Here is a 22493-nt window from a genome sequence, read left to right on the forward strand (position 1 = left end):
ACACACACACACACACACACACACACACACACACACACACACACACATATATGATGATGTATACCGTAGTTGATTTCTAGGTCACCCTCAAACTAATCCTCGTGATGTTGGTTCATAAAGCAGATTAAAATATCTCATTGATCAATGTAGACCATTTTATGGTCAGATTGGAACTGCTGTAATTATAGAATCTCAAAGTTGGAAGGGACCTCATTATTCATCTGGTTCAACCTGTGTCTGAACATGAATCCCTGCAACAACATGAACAATATACAGGCCACAGAATCGATTAGTCATGCGTTTGTTAAGCACTTACTATGTAGGCATAGTACTAAACACCGGGGATATAGATACAAGCAATAAGATAGTTACTACCCTAAAGGATCTTATATTCTAATGGAAGAAGACAACACATAAAAGGGCGATGAAAAGGGAGATGAAAAAGAGCATGCCCGAGCTGGGGCATGCTGGCAAAGTTTGAAGAGTTATAAACAAAATCAGGAGAGGAATGAAGATGGCTGACCTAGGCCCCTCCCCAAAATGGAGGCCCCAGGAAGAACTCACCAATGGGATAAGGAGACCACAAAGGCAAAAAGATGATCCAGGGTAAAAGGTCAGCTGAAGCATGGTAGCAAAGTCCAGAGAATCAGAAGCAGAGCCAAGAAAAGAGGAAAGTGACTTGCCCAAGGTCACAGAAGGAATAAATGGCAAAGTCAAGATTCAAACCCAGATTTTCTGGTTCCAAGTGCAATGTTCTTTTAATTATACTATGTTCTCCCAATTTGCCAATATTGGTTTTTGGTTTTTGGTTTTTTTTGGGGGGGGGGGAGGAAGGAAAAGGAAACAATGTTAGTCTATCATGGCCTATTCTTGATTAACCCATGCTGAACCTTAGTGATTACCGTTTCCCTTTCTAAGTGACAACTGATCATTCTTTTAAAAATATATTCTAGAATTTGGCTAAGATTAAATGTCAAGAGCACTGATCTACAGTTTAAAGGATCCACTCCCTTCCCTTTATCTAAATTAGGAAAATATTTGTCTTTTGCCAGTCTTATACCATCTCTCCTACAAAATTTTAATTTAAAAAAATTTTTATTTTTAGTTCTCGATTCTCTCACCCTCCTGCTTTTCCCCCATCCATTTAGAAGACAAAAAATACCCATTATCCTTTCAAAGTCATGCAAAACATGTTTCCACACTTGCCATGTTGAGAAATGAGGGAAAAAGAAAGAAAAATAAATAAAGTGAAAGAAAACATGGTTCCTTCTGCACTCAAAGTTCATTAGTTCTCTCTCTGGAAGTGGATAGCATTTTTCATCATGAGTCCTTTGGAACTATTGCTACACAGATTTTTAAAGATCGCTTTTAGCCCACTCCATATCTCTACTTGGACCATTACTTCCCAATGATAGCCTGGACTCTGTCGCTGGGTCCTTTGACTCTAATAGGTCGGCCTTTGCCTTATCTTACCAGAGCCCAGGCTTCTTGATACCTTTTTTGGTCTACTCCTGACCAAAGTGCTAGATAAGCACTCTTCCCTTTTCCACCTCCCCTTTATATGTCTTACCCCTTTAAAATAAAAACTCTTTGAGGGCAGAGACTGACTTGCTTATTGGTATTTGAATCCCCAATACCTAGCACATAACAAATGCTAAATAAACATTTTATCTAACACTGAAAGCAGTTTAGTAACCACATCCATCAATTCTTTCAATACCCTAGAACCCAGTTTGCCTAGGCATGGTGACTTGAACTCCTTGAGGGCAACCACCTCATCTTCAGAGTATTTTATTGTCACATAACTTCTGCATGTATCCTGGTAGATGTTCTCCTAGATATTGTATACATTCTATAATTATTGTGAAATGAATTTTTTTCTTGATGGATTTGTTGCTAATACACAGAGGCTGATAATTTTTGTGAATGTGTTTTATATCATGCTACTATCTTTGAGGGGTGCTTAAAGGATTAAGAGGTTAAGTGCCTTGCTCAGAGTCACCCAGTAAATGGCAGGAACTGAACCCAAGTAGTCTTGGTTCACTGCTGCTCAACAAAGAAAAAAGAAGCAAATTAAACTCATGGTAGTGCTGCCTATCTATTGTCCATTACTTAGATGCTATCCAATCAAAACAACAGTCATAACTTTTTATTTCATTATCTTCTTACCCCTAACATCTCTCTAAAAAGCCCTTTATGGCCTTTACCATTCAACACTAGCTTCAATATATCATTAGTTTTATTCCTTTTAGCATTATTCACATAGGACTTCCCAAATCTTTTGCATTTGTTGAAGCTATCCTAACTTCCAACTCCTGCACTTTTTTACCATCAGTAGTACTATACATCACTTCCCTGAAATTTCTTCCTTACCAGAATTATTAATTTGGGGGTTATCAAAAATTTGTTCTTGAAAGCAACCTGTTACTGTTGGGCTGACTTCCTCTGTTAACTTGTTAAGTTACAGGTTCCTACTTATCCTTTCTCTGAATTTCTTGAAATCTCTTTTCCTATAATCAGAAGTACAAAGATTCTCCTCCTTAACTATCATTATATCATCTAAACATCATGAAGTCTAAGATGGAATTATTTCTTCCTCCAAAAGTTCTCCCCATTTCTGAATTTTTTTTTGTTTTTAGGCAGTTGGGGTTAAGTGACTTGCCCAGGATCACACAGCTAGTAAGTGTCAAGTATTTGGTCTGAGGCCAGGTTTGAACTCAGGTACTCCTGACTTCAGGGCCGGGGCTCTATCCACTGTGCTACCTAGCTGCCCCCCCATTTCTGATTTAACAACCAATTTTTTTCTCACTTGTCAGAATCAGGTCCAAAATGAATAGTTTCCCTCATTATTTTCTCCAGAATAAAAGTATGCAATAAGTTCCCTCCTCTCACTTCTCTTCATCTCAAAACATCTTGACATCTTACACTCTCTCATGTTTTCCCCCAGTATCTGATAATAAGGTAGCACTTCTCCTTGCCAAGGCCAACTTCTTTACATAGCCTAGATTCCAGCCTTTCTTTCCTATCTTCTCTGGCATACTATCCCTTCAACTATCCTCCCTCTCTCCCTAATCTTCAACTTTTCCCTCTCTACTGGTTCTTTCTATACTGCCTTCAAATATGCCTATGTCTCTCCCACCCAGGAAAAAAACCTTCACCTACCATCCCTCAAACCATCACCTTGTATCTCTCCTCCCTTTACCATCAAAATCCTAGGAAAAAATTTCCTACACTCATTACCTCCACTTCCTCTCCTCTTAATTACTTTTTAATCCTTTGCAGTCTGGTATCTAATATCATCAATCAACTGAAATTGCTTTTTCCAGTTACCAATGATGTCTTAACTCCCAAATTTAATGGTCTTTTCTCAGTCTTCATCCTACCTGCTCTCTCTGCTACATGTGACACTGCTGACTCATCCTCTCCTTCTAAATAGACTCTCCTCTCTGGATTTTCATGATTTTGCTCTCTTTGACCCCTCCTTCTCAGTTTCCTTTGATAGCTCAGCATCAGTATCACACCTGCTAACTCTGAGTGTTCCCCAAAGCTTTATCCTGGGGCCCTCTTCTCTTGGTGACTTCATCAGATAGCATGGGTTTAGATATTATCCCTATGCAAGTGATTCACAGAACTCCATTAAATCTCAGAGGGTAGACTAGGATTGGATATATCCAATAATTCCTCTGAGCTTCAGCAGTACTACCTGCGTATTGGACATTTCAAACTAGATGTCCCAAAGACATCTCAAATTTGACATGCTTAAAATCCAATTATCTTTCCCCCCCAAACCCATCCCTCTTCCAGGTTTTCCTATATCTGTCAAAAGCAACACCATTCTTCCAGTAAGTTTCCCATTTTCATTCCCTTACAGACAAAGTTAATGTAAAATGCATATCCCAAAAATAAATGAGCTTAGCAAACAAGAAAAATCAGGCCCTTAAGGATGAGACACTTCCATCACCAAAGATGCTTATGTAGTATGCCATTTCTATTTATAAAAGAAGCTCAGTGTTCTAAAACCAGCTTCAAACACCTATCCCATCTTCTTCGATGATTTTAACTCCTATTTCTAAATAATAAACAGAACAAGGAACATAGGAAGATAATATATACATTTTTACATGTGTAATAATGCAAATGTCAGTTATACACATGCATGCTGTCAGTCATGAGGAGAAAAAATATCAATGTAATTCTATTCATACCTGTCACATTGCTGCATTATAGAAATTTCTTTGATGATTTCCTGAAGATCTGATTCAACAGGAACTTGTTTAATTGCCACCACTTGACCAGATTCCTTATGTATTGCTTTAAATACACTTCCATAAGATCTAAAAAGAAAATAAAAATTTTTTCTAGATAACATTTCCTCCTTTCCAGTAGTTATATTAATCAGAAATAAAATTTCTATCCTCTGTATGTTTGTCTTATTGGAATTTTTCATTTTTTAAAACTCAGCAAATAAACATGATTTGAAAAACAAGCAATTAAGTTCATAAAAATGAGAATTTATGAGACTATGAAGTATGCCTTCTTGATGTCACTGCTTTAATTATTTTAAGTTGAATTGAATAAGTAAATTAATAATGACACTTTCTCACACATTTTTATAAAGCATAGAGAAAATCTATACATAGTCTTCAGTTCAAACAAACACAGTACTAACAACACATATCCAAAGCAGTTAGTGTTGGAAGGTCCTGTTATACATGAAGGATCAAGATTTGTTTTCATTCTCTATTTGGTTGGTTTGAAGTTATTTTCCTAAAATTACTACTTTGTTATTCATCCAATCCCATGTCTCTTCCCCTGGCCTGTTAGCATACACTCTGGTCAGATGACAGCAAGAAGTGTCCCATCCCCTCCCAACAGTGAAATCAGACATGGACCTGTATCAATATGGCAAAGGATCCACCCTCCAAGAACTTTTTATCATCAGATTCTCAGCTCATATAGTCTCTGGAACTGTAGCTGCTCCCACTCCCATGCCTGGCTTATGCCCACATAAATTCGGGCCAATTACTCCCCCTTTTAAAAATTCAGCAAACTACCTAAAATCCAGCAAAAGCCCAGATGTGGAAGAAGTGGCTTTGTTCCTACTGGTCTGCACTAGTATCAACTGGGTGATTGTTTTAGAAGTTTCTTTTCTTTTTAGTGCAAACTCCATGAAATAAAGATCTGAATTAAATAAAACAACAGTAACAATAACAACAAATGAAAAATGAACAAAAGAAAGCATGGTAGGAAAAAAGGACCAGTCTTGGAGCCAGGAAAACTTGGGTTCAAGTCCTGCCTCTGACCCAGAACCACCTGTGTGACCATGGGTAAGTCACTTGACTTCTCAGTGCCCCCTGAGATCTCTAGGAACCTAAATTACAAATGTGTTGACATTAGTAGGCAAAATTTCCACATAGGAAGTTCCTTACACTGATGAAAGCATAGATTTGGGGCCCTCAAAATGAAGAAAATAATAGAAATGAAAACCAAAAGAATGAAACTTAAATTTAATATATAAAGACACTAGCTCAGTTCCCTAAAGTATTATATGACACTCATCATTTTTAAAAACATTAAAAGAACACTTTAACTGAAGTATGTATCATTTTACAACTTTTCAAATAAGTAGCAGATTGATCTTTTAGAGAATTAAGTAATAAGTGTTTGTAAGATTTTTTTTTGAAGATTTATGAATTAAAAGCTATACTTTGACCAAATCCATTTAGATGATAACAAATTAAATAGATTTAATGGAAGATAGCTGACAAGGACAAGATTTACAGTCCTAAGAATTTTAGAACAAAACATAAGACAAAATGAAAATATCCACTTGATTCAGATTTACCAATTATTTTTATTTCTAGATATTTCACATAAAATAAGAGAACTCTCATCCATCATATTGGTATAATTACAAAGTTGGAAAGAATAAAAAGAAGCAACTACCCTTTCACCTTCAAAAACAACTACTTCTAAACATTTTTTTAAAAATCTTATTTCTGAAGCTCTAAAAAAGAATATTTCCTGAGCTTAATTTAGGTTACTAAAAAACCTCCCTACCATCCTGTTTTCATATTTTCTTATTAACTCTCTGTATTTACATCATCAAGATGCTATTGGACCAAATAAAGATTCCAAAGGAGATGAAACTACCACGCCTTCTTTTTTCTCTTACATCTATTCTCTGTCCTGGGGCTGACATTCCCTCTCCTACCACTTCCCTACTCATTTGTTTTTTGTTTTTTCAATTACCAATTATTCCATCCCAAATGTTTATGGCTTTGCCCTGGTTATTCTATTGCACTCCAATCACAAAGAGCCTTATGTGGATTCTTTGAAATTACTAGGCAAATCAATTATTTTCTCATTTTCTATTCTGTTACAATAGCCCTAAATTCTTGAGAAGAGAGTCAAGCATAAATTAGGAATAAAGAAAAAGTCCATTATAGCAGAAGTTTATTTAACAAGTTCAGGTGCTATTTTTTTACATAAAGAGATTTAGCTTAAACCCTCCAAAATTAATTTTTTAATATGTTTACTGAATTGAAGAAGTACTTGTTGGACTCAATTTTATATTTTAAATATGTTTAATGCCAAGCCAGGTCATCTGATGAGGCCCTATCTATTACAATCCCTTGTTTTGGATAGGTGTGGAGAATGACTTCTTCAATATAGCAGATAATGGTCACGTTCTCACCTTTCCAACCAATTATTTCAACAACATTTATTTATTCAACAAACTTTCCCATTAAGCTATATACAATATTTGTACTAAATGCTGGAGAAGACTCTACTCAAATAGATCAATTATTTCATCAATTTGAATGTTTCCTCCAAGAATGAAGACAATCTATCCATGACTGACCATCCTGCATGACTCTTGTCCACCTTTTCCCATAAGTTTATGATTCACCCAACATACAGACAACCTTCTTCTCTATCTCCTGATAGTACAAGGATACCAGTAGTCAGACTGTCTGCCAGGTGAACAAACCAACTTCTTTTTTTTATTATTATTATTCATTTATTTTGATTTATCAACAATTACTTCCATATACTTTTGAGTTTAAAGTTTTTCTCCCCCTTTCTCCCCACCACCCTCTCCAAGATGGCACACAATGTGATATAGGCTATACATATACATTCCTATTAAACATATTTTCACATTAGTGATATTATAAGTAAGAATTAGAATCAATAGGAGGAACTACCAGAAAGAGGAAACAAAACTCAACAGAAGAAAAAAAAATAGCAAATAGCATGCTTCAATCTTCATTCAAACTCCATAGTTCTTTCTTTGATGTGGATAGCATTTTCCATCACGACGCCTTTGGAGATGTCTTAGATCCTTGTATTGCTGGGAAGAGTTAAGTTTATCAATATTAGTCATCGCACAACATGGCTGTTATTGTGTACAATGTTCTCTTGGTTCTGCTCACTTCACTCAGCATCAGACCATACAAGTCTTTCCAGGTTTTTCTGAAGTCAGCCTGTTCATCATTTCTTATAGCACAATAGTATTCCACTACATTCATATACCACAACTTGCTCAGCCATTTCCCAATTGATGGGCACCCTCTCAATTTCCAATTCTTTGCAACCACAAAAAGAGCTGCTATAAATAGTTTTGTACATGTGGCTCCTTTTCCCATTTGTATGATCTCTTTGGGATAAAGGGTATGCATATTTTTACAGCCCTTTAGGCATAGTTCCAAATTGCTCTCCAGAATGGTTGGATCATTTCACAACTCTACCAACAATGCATTAGTGTTCCAATTTTCCCGCATTTTCTCCAACATTTATCATTTTCTTGTTTTGTCATCTTGGCCAATCTGATAAGTGTGATGTGGTACCTCAAAGTTGTTTTGATTTGCATTTCTCTAATCAACAGTAATTTAGAGTATTTTTTCATATGACTAGAGATAGCTTTAATTTCTTCATCTGAGAACTGCCTGTTCATATCCTTTGACCATTTATCAACTGGGGAATGACTTGTATTGTTATAAATTTGACTTAATTATCCATATATTTTAGAAATGAGGTCCTTATCACAAAGATTGGTTGTAAAAATTCTTTCCCAATTTTCTACCTTCCTTCTTTTTTATATTAATTTATCTTGATTTATCAATAATCACTTCCATATGCTTTTGAGTTTAAAATTTTTCTCCCCCTTCCTCCCCACCACCCTCCCCAAGACGGCACACAATCTGATATAGGCTATACATTTACATTTATATTAAACATATTTTCACATTAGTGATGTTGTAAAGAAAAATTAAAACCAATAGGAGGAACCATCAGAAAGAGGAAACAAAACTCAACAGAAGAGGAAAACAAATAGCAATTCAACTTCCATAGTTCTTTCTTTGGATGTGCTACCTTCCTTCTAATCTTAGTTGCACTGGCTTTGTGCAAAAACTTTTCAATTTAATGTAATCAAAGTTATCCATTTTGCTTTTCATAATGTTCTCTATCTCCTGTTTGATCATGAATTCTTCTGTTCTCTATAAATCTGATAGGCAAACTATTCCTTGCTCTCCCAGTTTGCTTACAGTATCAGCCTTTACATCTAAATCATGAACCCCTTTCTACTTTATTTTGGTATATGGTGTGAGATTTTGATCAATGCCTAGTTTCTGCCATACTCTTTTCCAGTTTTCCCAGCAGTTTTTTTCAAAGAGTGGGTTCTTATCCCAGAAGCTGGGGTCTTTGGGTTTATCAAATAATAGATTACTATAGTCATTGACTATAGTCTTGCATACTTAACCTATTCCACTGATCCACCACTCTATTTCTTAGCCAGTACCAAGCAGTTTTGATGATTGCTGCTTTATAATACAATTTAAGATCTAGAATGGCTAGGCCACCTTCCCCTACATTTCTTTTCATTAGTTTCCTTGATATTCTGAACCTTTTGTTCTTCCAAATGAATCTTGCTATTATTTTTTCTAACTCTATAAAATAATTTTTGGTAGTTAGATTGGTATGGTACTGAATAAGTAAATTATCTTAGGTGGAATTGTCATTTTTATTACATTAGTTCGGCCTACCTATGAACAACTGATGTTTTTCCAATTATTTAGATCTGACTTTATTTGTGTGAAAAGTGTTTTATAATTGTGTTCATATAGTTCCTGGGTTTGTTTCAATAGGTAGAGTCCTAAATATTTGATAACGTCTACAGTAACTTTAAATGGAATTTCTCTATCTCTTGCTGTTGGGCTTTGTTGGTAATATATAGAAATGTGGATGATGATTTATGTGGGTTTATTTTATAGCCTGCAATTTTGCTAAGGTTGTTTATTATTTGAAGTAGTTTTTTTACTTGATTCTCTAGGATTCTCTAAGTATATCACCATGTCATCTGCAAAGAGTGATAGCTTTGTTTCTTCTTTGCCTATTCTAATACCTTCAATTTCTTTTTCTTCTCTTATTGCTAAAGCTAATGTTTCCAGTACAATATTGAACAACAGTGGTGATAATGGACATCCTTGTTTCACCCCCGATCTTATTGGAAATGCTTCTAGCCTGTCCCCATTACATATGATACTTGTAGATGCTATTTATTATTTTAAGGAAGACTCCAATTATTCCTATGCTCTCTAGTGTTTTTAATAGGAATGGGTGTTGTATTTTGTCAAAAGCTTTTTCTGCATCTATTGAGATGATCATGTGGTTTCTGTTATTTTTGGTATTGATATGATCAAGTATGCTGATAGTTTTCCTAATATTGAACCAGCCCTCAATTCCTGGTATAAATCCTACCTTTTTGTGATAAGCTGATGTAATCTATTTGCTAATATTTTATTTAAAATTTTTGCATCTATATTCATTAGAGAAATTGGTCTATAATTTTCTTTCTCTGTTTCGACTCTTCCTGGTTTAGGTATCAGCACCATATTTGTATCATAAAAAGAATTTGGTAAGAACTCTTTCTTCACCTGTTTTCCGAAATAGTCTATATAGTATTGGAATTAATTGTTCTTTAAATGTTTGAGAGAATTCACATGTAAATCCATCTGGCCCTGGAGATTTTTCCCTAGGGAGTTCATCAATGGCTGAATAAACCAACTTCTTATGCTTTACATATAGGAGACCCTGAAAAAGCACTTTTTCACCCATACTTTTTTGGCTCACACATTTCCTTTATCATAGTTCTCCTTTGAAGTTCCTTATTTGTTACATGTTGCAACCTGCTTGAACCCACCATGTGTCTTTCTATTGCTCTCTATTTGATATTTATTTTTAATCCTCTGGAGAAGTTCATGATTTGCAGCACTAACAGAATAGCGATATTTTAAAAATATGGGCCTTTTAAAATTTAAAGATCATTAAAGGACCTCTAAGATTTCCTCAAGGCAATCAAATTGGTGATCCTCTTCCTCCAGTTTAATTCCAAGGACAATTCATTGTCCATTTGTACTGATGGACAAGCATTACGGTTTGTCTTTTTAATTACATGTAATAATGTGGGCAACAAACATTCCTGATCTACTTGGTTTTTCCTGCATAGATGGCTAAATTCTTTTGAATACTCATGGATTTCTTCATGGTCTCTTAGATTTAGAGCTGGAAGGGACCCTAGAAGTCATTAAGTACAATTCTCTTTAGAGATGAAGAAACTGAGGTCCAGAAGTGATCTGTTCAAAGTTGCAGAGCTAGTAAATATCCAAAGCAGGTTCTAAACTGAGGCCTTCCTGACTCCAGGTCTAAGGCTCTATCAACTATACCATCTTCCAGGAACTGCTGCAACGTTCAAGCGCTCAGTGAAACCAGCATAAGGTCTTCCTCAACCAGGAACAACTCAAGGACCTCACCATACAGAAGGAATTCCTCTTCAATATGGGCTCTATACTAGATCTCCTCCACTATGGTGGCAAATACCATTGACAGATAGAAAGATATAGGTGTATACATATATATTCCTGATTTACACCTTTATCTTTCAAAGGATCTTGACAAATTCTGATAGGATGAAAAATACGTTTTTAGAAAAGAAACAGTAAGGTAGAATTCTGCTCTCCTGACTCAAATGCTTTTTCATAATCAATAATAAATAACAAAACCTAGCCTTCTCTACATCTTGCAGTCAATTATGCGATGGTAAAGAAGTAGTCCCCTGTGGCCTATCATTTGTGAAAATCTGCCTTTTGCTACTAATACCCTCAATGCATGTGCAGATGATTCTCATAAAAATTCTATAGAAATGAAAAGTATGTAAGTCAAAGGTTGTTGATGTTCTCTTAGTCACTTACTTATTCTAGTACTGTTGAAGTCTGAGGATTCTTCCAAATCTTTGGTATCTTCACTTCCTTCAGATAACTTGTGAATCAGTCCCTCTACACCCTCACAATTAAGCCACCTACATCATATATTTCGTCTTCGTACACTTGGTCTAATCCAGCTGCTTTTCCTCACTTTATTCTCCTTATTTGCCTACCAAATTTCTACCTATCTCTTAATTTTAAAATATTTTTATTGATATTTTTTCAAAACATGATGTTAAGGTACAAGTGTGGTGGTTCCAATGTCCTTCATAATGAAAATGACTAGTTAGAAAAATCTCCGCAGACCTTTTCATTTTGTCTTGTTTGTTGGCATCCTTCCACATTTATCCTAAAGGGCCTTCAAAATTATTTTCCTTGTTGAGTCTCTTTGCCATACTTTTTAAATTTCTCTCCACTGCTTCTCTGTTTTATAAGGCAGTACTTTTTCAATCTTCCATCATCCTTGTCCGTAATAGGTCCATGTCCAGGACCTATCAATTATTTTCTTGAAAGTGTTCACAAGGTATAGGCATGAGGCTTTTTCAGAATCTTCAGGTCTCTGGCCTCTTTCATTCCTTATCCCTAAATCATGTTTTTCTATTTTATTTCTTATCATTCTCACCTTTAAGTCACAGGACAGATTTAATTTAGTGATGTTATTGAGTTCTTCATTGTATTTCTGTACCTGTTCATTCTTTATAACCAATATTAGTGAATAATTTGCCATTGTTTTCATGGAGGTCTTTTTGAAAAGACTTACTTATCATGAGCTCCATATCAAGAGATAAGCAAAAGTCAGTCAACAAGTATCTGTCAAGTGTTTATAAAGGCCAGGCACTATGCAATGTGCTAAGAATACAAAGAAAGGCAAAAACAGTCCCTACCTAAAAGGAATTCACATTCTACTGGGGAAAACAACATATGAACAACTATGTATAGACAAGATAAATACAAGATATAGGTACACACACACACACACACACACACACACACACACACACACAAGTAGGTGAAAAGTAATCTCATAGGAAAGGCACCAATATTGGGAAGGAAGGAAAAGTCTTCTTATAGAAGGTGGGACTTGAGCTGGATCTTGAAGGAAGCCAGTAGATGGATGGGAGGAGGGAATGGGAAATAGTGAATGAAAAAGCATGGAGTCTGGAGATAAGAGTGTTGTGTGTGAGAAATAGCTAGAAGGCCAGTATAGCTAGACTATGGAGCACATGGTGGGGGGGGGGGGCAAAGTGTAAGAAAACTGAAAAGACAGGAAGAGCTTTAATCGTCAGAACATTTGAAATAATATTTTTCGTTGCCTTTGGGCACATGATAAAACCAACCCCTTCAATTCCTTTATTTGTCTCCATGCAAAAAAACTTGTAAATTATCCCTCCATTTAACTTCAATTTACTTTTCTTTTCTTGTTTCATTTATAGGAAGAATGTAAAGATGAAAATGATTCAGTTCTTCCATTAGTAGGTCCACAGGCTGGTCACTGGCCAAAGATCTCACATTTAAAGTACCAATGGCCAAGTAAAAAGCTGTACAAATGCTGTATGAGATCCAGAGTCATTTCCAACAGGAGGAATTAGGGGAAATTTCATGGAGGCTTTACCATTTTTAAAAGGATAGGCTTTACATAACGATTTGTAGTTTCATGTGCAACCATCTTTTCTTTTATTCTATGTTATAGAAATGTTTGTGTTATTCCATAAATCTTTTAAAAATGAATAAATAAATAAAAGGATAGACTTTGACCCTGAGATCCTACTACTAGGTATACACTTAAAGAAGGTGAAAGACAGAAAGAAAAGTAACATGTACACCAAAATATTCATAACAGCAGTTTTTGCAGTAGCAAAGAATTGGAAACAAAGTAGACGTCCAAATGGCAAAGAGCTAAAGCAATTGCTCTACATGAAAATAATGGAATGTTACTATACTATAATAGGAAGAATTCAAAGAAACATGTTAGTATTTATATAAATTAACAGACAGTGAAATAAGCAGAACTAGGAAAATAATATGCATAATGACCACAACAATGTAAATGTAAAGAAAAAAAAAATTTTGTTGAAAGATGTTTTTTTTTTAGGCAATTGGGATTAAGTGACTTGCCCAGGGTCACATAGCTGGTAAGTGTCAAGTGTTTGGTCTGAGGCCAGATTTGAACTCAGGTCCTCCTGACTTCAGGGCCGGCGCTCTATTCACTGTGCCACCTAGCTGCTTCTTGAAAGATTTGTAAGAGCTAAAAGTGATCTGTTAAGAGTTGATATAACTAACTCCACTTTGTCCTGTAACTGCCATTTTTTATTATATGGCACTACTATGTGTTAGTACAAGTAAGCAAACTTCTCCTTCAATTTTTCCCTTCCTCCTAATGTTTTATGCAGCATCTGGTTATTCTCTGAGTGATTTCTCCACCATATTTCCCAGGCTTTTGAGCTTCCTTTTGTGTTTTGTCTTCCCCCTAAGATTGTAAACTCCTTGAGGACAAGGACTGCCTTTCTTATTTGTAACCCTAAGAGTTTAATTCAGGGCCTGGCACATCTTAGGCACTTAATTAATGGACTTTTGATAGTTCAAGAAAGTTGTCCCATTCTCTTTATCTTAGATAATAAAGCACATAATAAGCTTAATAAATGCACATTGATCGACTGACTGCTAAAAATGGTACTGTTCTTTTGCTTTTGTTCAGTCATGTTCAATAACTTGTGTCAACAATTTGTGACCCCATTTAGGGTTTTCTTGGCAAAGATATTAGAGTGGTTTGCCATTTCCAAATGCAGTCGATTAAGGCAAACAGAAGTTAAGTGACTTGCCAGGCTCACATAATTAGTAAATGTGAAGAGGTCAGATGTGAATTCAGGTCTTACTGACTCTAAGCCCAAAACCCTATGCACTGCACCACCTAGCTGCCCACTATTTTCTTTGGTCTAATGCAAATGGCTAGGCTAACAAGGCCACATTCCTCTTTTGTCATAAGTAGTTTTTTTTCCAATGCTCTGCTTGCTCAAACCTAACTGCAGTAAGTAGTGTGTCTTCTCATTTGTTACTGTTTCTGCCTCACTTAGTTTAGAGGGGAAAATGTATAAATGTCACCTACTGAGCTATCAGACATATGGATCTAGGACGTACTGATGGAGTGTCACACTTCTAAGTGAATAAACTGCAGTGTTCCTATGTCTGTATCCTGTGCTGGCTTATTTATTGGCAGTAGCTAGTCCAGACCCAAAGAAAACTTGGGCAACAATATGAAACTGAGAAGATGGGAAAATGCACCTCTCTCCTCTCTTTGTAGATTTGGAAGACAATGGGTATGGAATACTACGTATTTACTTGTTTTTGATAAACTATTTTTCTCTTTTGTTATATGTTTTTTGTTACAAATGATGGCTTGCTGGAGAGGAGATAGAATAAGGACACGTTCAGAAATGATGACATAAAAACAAAAGGATGGCCAGGAAATCTAACAGACAAAGAAGAGGAAGAAAGGCATTCCAGGAATAGGTAATAGCATGAGGAAAGGTAAGAGTCAGGAATGTACAGGCTATGTTTAGGGAGTTGAAAGTAGACCAGTTTGGCAAACCATGAAGCATATCAAAACTGAAGATGCAGAATGTAATCAATCTCTAGAAGTCTTGAATCACAGCAAAGGAGCTTGCATTTTACTGTGTAGGCGATAGGAAGTCACTGTCAGATGATTAGTAATGACAACATTCTCCGCACTCTACAATCAGGACTCTGCCATCATGTCCCAGAAAACTCTTCATCCTGGAAGATAACTTCAGCCCTGGAATTCACAACTCAGAAGCAACCTCAGCCACTCCCTGTGTTTCAATGGCTCCAGAACTTCCATTTAAGGAAAGTGCCCAGGCCAGCCATCTCTTCATCTCTTACCAGGTTACAATCTAATTCCTCCATCATATCCCTGAGCCAGGTAATTTCCTTGCCTACTTCTATGTCTTTTCAGCTTCCTTTTATGAGTTGAATGTAAACTTCTTGAGGGCAGGGCCTTAATAAATGGTTGCTGTTGTAGTTAACAACTTATATTATAAAACCCTTTAGTTCAAAATACAGCATACCTCATTTTATTGCACTTCACTTTATTGTACCTCATTTTTAACAAATTGAAAATTTGTGGCAACCCTGGGTCAAGCAAGTCTGTTCACATCATTTTTCCAAGAGCATGTGTATACATCATGTCTCTGTGTCACATTTTGGTAATTCTTGAAATATATTAGACTTTTTCATTTTTATTATTATATCTGTTACAACAAGCTGTGATCAGTGATCTTTGATGTTATGATTATAATGGTTTTGGGGTGCCACAAACTATGCCTATGTAAGACATCAAACTTAACTGATAAATGTTGTATGTGTTCTAACTGCTCTACTGACCTGCTGTTCCCAATTTCTTTCCCTTTCCCTGAGCCACCCTATTCCCTAAGACACAACAATAGTGAAATTAGGCCAACTGATAACCCTACAATGGTCTCTAAGTATTCAAATGAAAAGAAAAGACAATTGATGGGGTAAACTTCATTGTTATCTTATTTTAAGAAATTGCCACAACTACTCCAATCTCCAGCAACCACCACCTTGATCAGTCAGAAGCCATCAACATCAAGGCAAGACTTCCACCAACAAAAAGATTATGACTTGCTAGAGGCTCAAGTGATGGTTAACATTTTTTAACACTAAAGTATTTTTAATTAAGGTTTGTAAATCCTCTTAAACATAATACTACTGCACACTTAATAGACGATAGTATAATGTAAACATAACTTTTATATGCACTAAGAAACCAGAAAATTTGTGTGACTCGTTTTATTACAATATTCACTTTATTGCAGTGGTCTGTAACCGAACCCACAATACCTCCAAGGCATTCTTGTACTTTCCTTACAACGTTATGTGATAGGGTAGATATTATTGTCCCCATTTTCATATGAGAAAACTGACTTGCCAGTAAATGCTGAGAGTTATAGCTTGAACCCAGGTCTTCTAATGCCAACTCCAATACTCCTATTACACCAAGGCAGTTTCTCCAAGGATGTTTAGTCGTCTTTTTAAAATGGCCTAATCATCTTGTTCCTTTATTCAAAACCTTTCAACAGTTCCCTTTTATCTAATAATGAAGCAAATAAACTTGATTTAGCCTAAAATTCAAGATGAGGGAGAGAATCTAGATACGGAGGACAGCCAGTGAAAATACCTATAGTCAGGAGATCAAGTATGTTGTGTAAGGAACAGCAAGAAGGCCAGTGTCACTTGACTGAAAAGTACATGAAAGTGAATAAGGTTAAAAAAAAAAAGTTTTAAAGACCTGAAAGGTAGGAGGGAGCCAACTTTATAATATAAGTTGTGAAGGACTTTCAATGTCAAATAGAGGATTTTGTATTTAGTCCTAGAAGTAATAGGAGTTTGTTGAATAGGGTGATGGCATGGTCAGATCTACACTTCTAGAAAGATTAATTTGACAGTTAAGTAGATGATGGACTGGAATAGGGAGAGACTTAAGATGTTATCAAGGTAAAATCAACAGGACTTAGCAACAAATTGGATATGGAGAAGTGGGGTAAGAGAGTACGGAGTCAAGTATCACACCTAGATTGTGAGCCTAGGTGACTGAAAAGATGGTGGTACCCTCATCTGCAATAGGGAAGTTCATAAGTGAAGAGTTTGGGGAAAAAGATAGAGAGTTCAGTTTTGGACATGCTCAACTTAAAATGTGTATGGAACATTCAGCTGGAAATGTAATTCTAGAGGTCAGGAGAGGGGGTGGGATGAAGACTTGAGTTTGAATCCAGCCTCAAACACCACTAGCTATGTGACCCTAGGCAAATCACCAACCTGTATGTGCTTCAGTGTCCTTTTATGTACCAAATGAGTTAACTTACGTAAATCAATTTGTAAACCTTAAAAGCACTAAATAAGTGCTATAGTTATCGTTATTACTATTAATGTCTCAGAAACCTAGAGAAAAGAGGGTATCAAGGAGAAGAAGGTGATCAACAGTGTGAAAGGCAGTAGAGAGATCAAGAAATATGAGGAATGATAAAAACCCATTAGATTTGGCAATTAATAAATCACTGGTAACTTTGGAGGAGATGAGGTCAGAAGCTAGACTGCAAGACTTTGAAAGAGAATAAGAGGGAAGGAAGTGGAAGCAGAGATTGTAGATCAAGTTTAGCCACAAAAAGGAGGAGAGACATGGGATGATAGTGGGATGGATCAAGGGAAGATTTTTTCATGATAGGGTAATATGGGCATACCAGTAAACAGGAAGAGAATGAAGTTAAGTGAGAGAACAGGTATGATAGAGGAAATAATCTGCTACAGAAGGTGATATGGAAAGGGATCACTGGCACATGCAGACAGTAGCCTTGCCGAGTAGAAGGGGCACCTCTTCGTGTAAGACAGGAGTGAAGGAGGAGATGGTGGCAAAAAGTATCTGGGTGACACAGAATGAAGAACAGAAGAAAAGAATAAACTTTCAGCAAATAATTTTTCTTTCAGTGAAATGAGTGAAGGTTCTCAGCTAAAAGGGTGGAGGAAGAGCAAATTTTGGGAGGTTTGAAAATGGATGAAAAGATTTGAAAAAGAAGTTGTAGTGGGTATCTCATACTCTTTATATATATTTTTCATATCACCTATCACAATACCTTGCAAATAGCCAAGAATTGAAATAATACTTTTTCTTTCTTTTTTCATTTTTCATTCTTTAGGATATCCAAGATAGCTCAACCTCTCAGGAGTCATTGCACGCTTTTATTACCCTAACAGTCAATTTGTTCCTTCCTTATGTCTAATCAAAATCTTTGTCATTTTAATTTAAGTCAATTTCCACTTGTTTTGTTTTCCAAAGACATGAAAGATACCTGATCAGCATTCCTATATTTAAAAAAAAAAAACCTCATAAATCAAAGCCACATCTTAGCTTTCTCTTCCCCAGATTTAAACAATACAATACCAATTTCTTTAAACTATACTCTTAAGACCTACTTTCCATTTTAATTATCTTTGTCATTATTCTTATATCCTGCTTTAGTTTCTCCACATCCCATTTAAAGTGTATTTGTAAAAATTTTATTAAGGATGTTATAAGTATAGTGGAAGCAGAGTATAGTGGAAGGATTATTTTGGTTGGCATTTTTCACAACAGCAGGACATTGCTGACTCATATTCAACTTGTGGTAAAATTTAACCTCACCCCTCTGCCTGCCACAGGCTTTTCCCTGCATCTTTTGCCTTGTTAGTCATTCTCCATCCTCTATTTGCATGGGTGTTAACATAATATCTTAACTTTAATACATTTTCAATTCAAGCAATGTACAACTGTATAAATATTAATATTGGATGGCTATTTCTCAATATTCATCTTGTTCTTTTTCTGAAAATAATTTTTACAGTTGTGTATACTTACCCCTCACCAAGCTTCTCTAAGACATCAAAGACTTCTTCAGGCTGCTTAGTCAAACTGTCTTCGCTCAGCTTTTTTAGCTTGCTAATAAAATAAGAAACAATATTTTATTTAAAATCACTTTTTAAATTTATAGCTCTAAATGCCAAATGAAAAGTAATTTAGTGAGTAAAAAAGCAGTAGTCTTGAATGCCAGAAGTAAGACTATGTACCCTACAAAGTGCTCTGCAGTTAGAGAATAAGGAAAGAATATTTTTTTAATTTTAATTTTAAACTGAATTTAAATTTTCTAAGTTCATTAGTGTTTTCTTTGAATAAATATATTTGAATAAATAAATATATAAATATTAATAAATAGAATAAATATATTTGAATAAATCATATACACAAAGTCATATTCCATCTCTTATTTTTAAGCTATGAGCAACCAATCAGTATCCATAGGCAACAAGGGGATTCCAAACTCAAGCATGAGCTAAAATAGATGACCTCGGAGGTCTCTTTCAACTCTGCAATTCTATGACTATATGTATGTGGTTTACTATTCTAATCAAGAAAAACTGACAATAAAGTTAATCATAAAGGTGACCTTGATGTGATTCCCCAACAGCTAGGGTCCATTTACAAACCAGCTACTGCCCACTTTGCCTACATGCTCCACCAATAGGGTTCCCCACCTCCCATCTATGTTTCACAATTCTCTTAGTCCTCAGGTATAGCCTACCTACCACAACCTGAAGGATCTTGCTGTCCTGAAGCAGATCATACCTCTGGGTGCTAGAGGGACTAAAAAAGCTAAAATTCCAAACTATGAGGCTTTAGGAACTATCGTGGATATAAGGGGGAGTAGGCAAAAAAAAATGATCACCACACTTGGAAGAGAACCAGGGAAGGAGAACCAAACCAGAAACAGTGGCATAGGAAAAGCGAAAGGGCACACTGAAAACGGATTCTAGACTCCACTTCCCCAATCTTGCCCTCCTCATCTAGGATTCTTGGGACAGAGGAACAGAAGTAGACTGAGGACTGAAGGATGGCTAACCTTCCAACCCAGTCCCTAAACCCCAAGGTACCCTATAATTCAATAAAAATTCAGTTCAAAAATATTAAGTATCTCTTATGTACAAGACATTGTGCTAAGCACTGGGGACACAAAGATGAAGATAACAGTCTCTGTCCCCAAGGTGTTCATAATCTAATAGGAGGGATATAACGTAAACAAATAAATATAATGCAAAGTCAAATGTGGTAGAGGCAAAAGAAAGATCTAGTACTCTAAGAAAATTTGAGGAAGAAGAAACTATTTACAATTGGGGCTTGATAACAAACATCTATTATGTATAAGGAAAAAGCAGTATGCCATAGCTGATAAAAGGGTCAACTTTTGAATAATAAGGCCTGGGTTCAAGTCCTGAATCTAGCTATGTGACCACTGAGCTTCTCAGATCTCTCAGAAAACTTTCCGAGATTATAAATTGCAAATTAATTTCTATACCAATAATTCCTTCTGCTTGTAAAATCACAGATTCAGACAACCATTTATAATATATGAGGCACTGTGCTAGATGTTTGAAATACAGAGATTATAAGAGATGGTGCTTCGTAAGGAGCTTATGATATAATGGTATGAAAGACTTGTACAGAAAGTAATGACACCAGAAAGGAAGAACAGGAAATGTGCTATGAAGCAGTCATAAAATTTCCACCCAGGGCAGGGAAGGTTTAAAGACCATTTGACAACTAACTGTCTTGGGCCCTGAGGGAAGGGAGAGACTTCAACAGATGAAAAGAAGAGAATACATCCCAAAAATGGAAAGAGCAGAATGCAAGCCATTGACAAAATAGTAACAATTTTTCAAGAATGTACAGCTTGTAAAGGAGAGTAGATACTGCTAGAAAAGTAGACTGAAGCCAGACACCAAGAGTGTGTAAAAGGCAAGAGTCATGAATTTATATATGGCAACAGGGAACCAAAAAGTTTTTCAATAGAGTGAAATCAAATTAAAGCAGGCACATCTTCAAGATCAGTACACTCTCAGAGGTTTTATAAAGATAAGAAAGTAGACATATGAGTTGGGTTTGTAATTTACTACTCAATAATCTTTTTGGTAATAATACTATACATCATTTTTTTCTAATCATTCCATCTCTTTCATCAATCTCTCCAGGCTTTTAAAATTATGTCTCCCTCAGAATCAATTTCTATGTATACATGGTCTGATCGAGGGGCTCATCCCAGTTTTATCCTAAGCTTTTCCTCTTCTTCATATCATTGTGATCAATTATTGATATAAAAATGTCGATAAATTTAGGGTTAATTTAGGTTTCATATTAGAGTTAAACTTAGGTTTTATTTTACCTATGTTTGCCATTTTCCTTTCTGGTTTCATTATAAACATTTTTGGCCTATATGATTTAGTAGTTCAGTAGTGATTCTGATCTTATCCTCCACAGGTGTTATATGAAGCAATACTGCTCAATTATTCATTATCATATTCTGTCATGTTTTACAAATGAGTATGTACACTATACTAGTGGCCTGACTAGAGAATTCAGTACTGGCTGGCTGGAACAGTCTCTGGGCTCTTGACTTCATTGTGACAACTGATTTACAATGGTTGAACTACTGTAAGAAATGGTGATGAAGTCAATGTCCTTAGCCCAAACTCTACCATTCAGCACCAACAGCTTATTCAAACTGTTGTAACTGAATGAAATGTCTTCTCACCTTTATTCTTTCTTCTAACTCGGGATCTACTTTACCCTCTGCTCTAACTAGTCTATGATCCGATTGCCTGAAATGGCTCCTGCACCTGTGACCAGCCATTTCCTATCTGTTAAGACATAGTCAATTTCATTTTTGACCATGTGGTTTCACGATTGCTGCATTCAATTCTTTCCCATTCTCTTCTTTAAAAAGTACTCATGCTGTATACAGCATGAAGTTTCTAAGTATTCTACAAAACTTTGAATCAAGATCTCAAACCATTTTTTCTAACAGTTTTTACTAGCCTCTAAGAGCTCATCTTTTCTTTGAAGTTACCAAGTATCAAGGTATATCTTGACTTAATCTGAAGACCTCTGTCAGATTTCTTTAAAGACTTTCTCTACTTCTTTATCCTTTACAGTACAGTTAGCATACAATCTACAGAGTTTGTCTTTTTGCTTAGACTCATTATGAGTGAGATGACCAAATGTTCCATAAAAATGATTTTTCTAGTTGTATTTGAGCATCGTAGTAGTAGCAGCAGTAGTGATAATAGTAATACGTAACATTTTTATAGCACTTAAGCTTAACAAAACATTTCATATATGTTGTCCCGTTTCAACTTCACAAGAATCCCATGAGGCAGATGCTATTGTTATCCTCATTTTACATATGAGGAAACTGAGGCTGAGAGGAAAAGTGACTAGCCTAGATTCACAGAGCTCATAAGGGAGGAACTCCAGACTTCCTGATGCCAAGTCTAGTGCTTTATCCACAAAATGAAACCAATTCCATTATTTGCATTTCCTAGAACCTGGGAACTCTTCTTCCATTCAGCTGCAACTTCTTTATGTCTGGGTTTCATTTAAAGCAAGAATGCCAATGAATATGGTTCAGTTCTTCTAGAAGTGTCAACACATTTGACCTGGACAAAGATTATACATTAAAAGTACCAACAGTTAAATTAATGTTGATACTATGATTGAGAAGGAACACAAAGTGAACGGAAGGCAGAATAGCAATAAGAAGTATGTAACTACAAATGAATGATGGTGTTCAGGTATAAATGGGCAGAGAGTTCAGATGCAATCTAATT

General features: G+C 35.8%; 1 protein-coding gene across 2 annotated transcripts in view; it reads right to left on the reverse strand.

The window, feature by feature from the left end:
• The window catches only part of STK3 (serine/threonine kinase 3), a 447757-nt gene that overhangs the window by 407689 nt on the left and 17575 nt on the right, over nucleotides 1–22493 (reverse strand). The window contains exons 2-3 of one of the 2 annotated variants that reach the window (XM_027850025.1): nucleotides 18694–18774; nucleotides 4206–4334 (exon numbers count right to left, since the gene is read on the reverse strand). In XM_027850025.1, coding sequence (XP_027705826.1) covers nucleotides 4206–4334; nucleotides 18694–18774 — 210 coding nt within the window. The remainder of the gene's footprint in view (nucleotides 1–4205; nucleotides 4335–18693; nucleotides 18775–22493) is intronic. The other variant, XM_027850026.1, reaches the window with a different exon arrangement.

This window comes from Vombatus ursinus, unplaced genomic scaffold, assembly GCF_900497805.2.
Source record: "Vombatus ursinus unplaced genomic scaffold, bare-nosed wombat genome assembly UNPS02008961.1, whole genome shotgun sequence".
NCBI lineage: Eukaryota > Metazoa > Chordata > Mammalia > Diprotodontia > Vombatidae > Vombatus > Vombatus ursinus.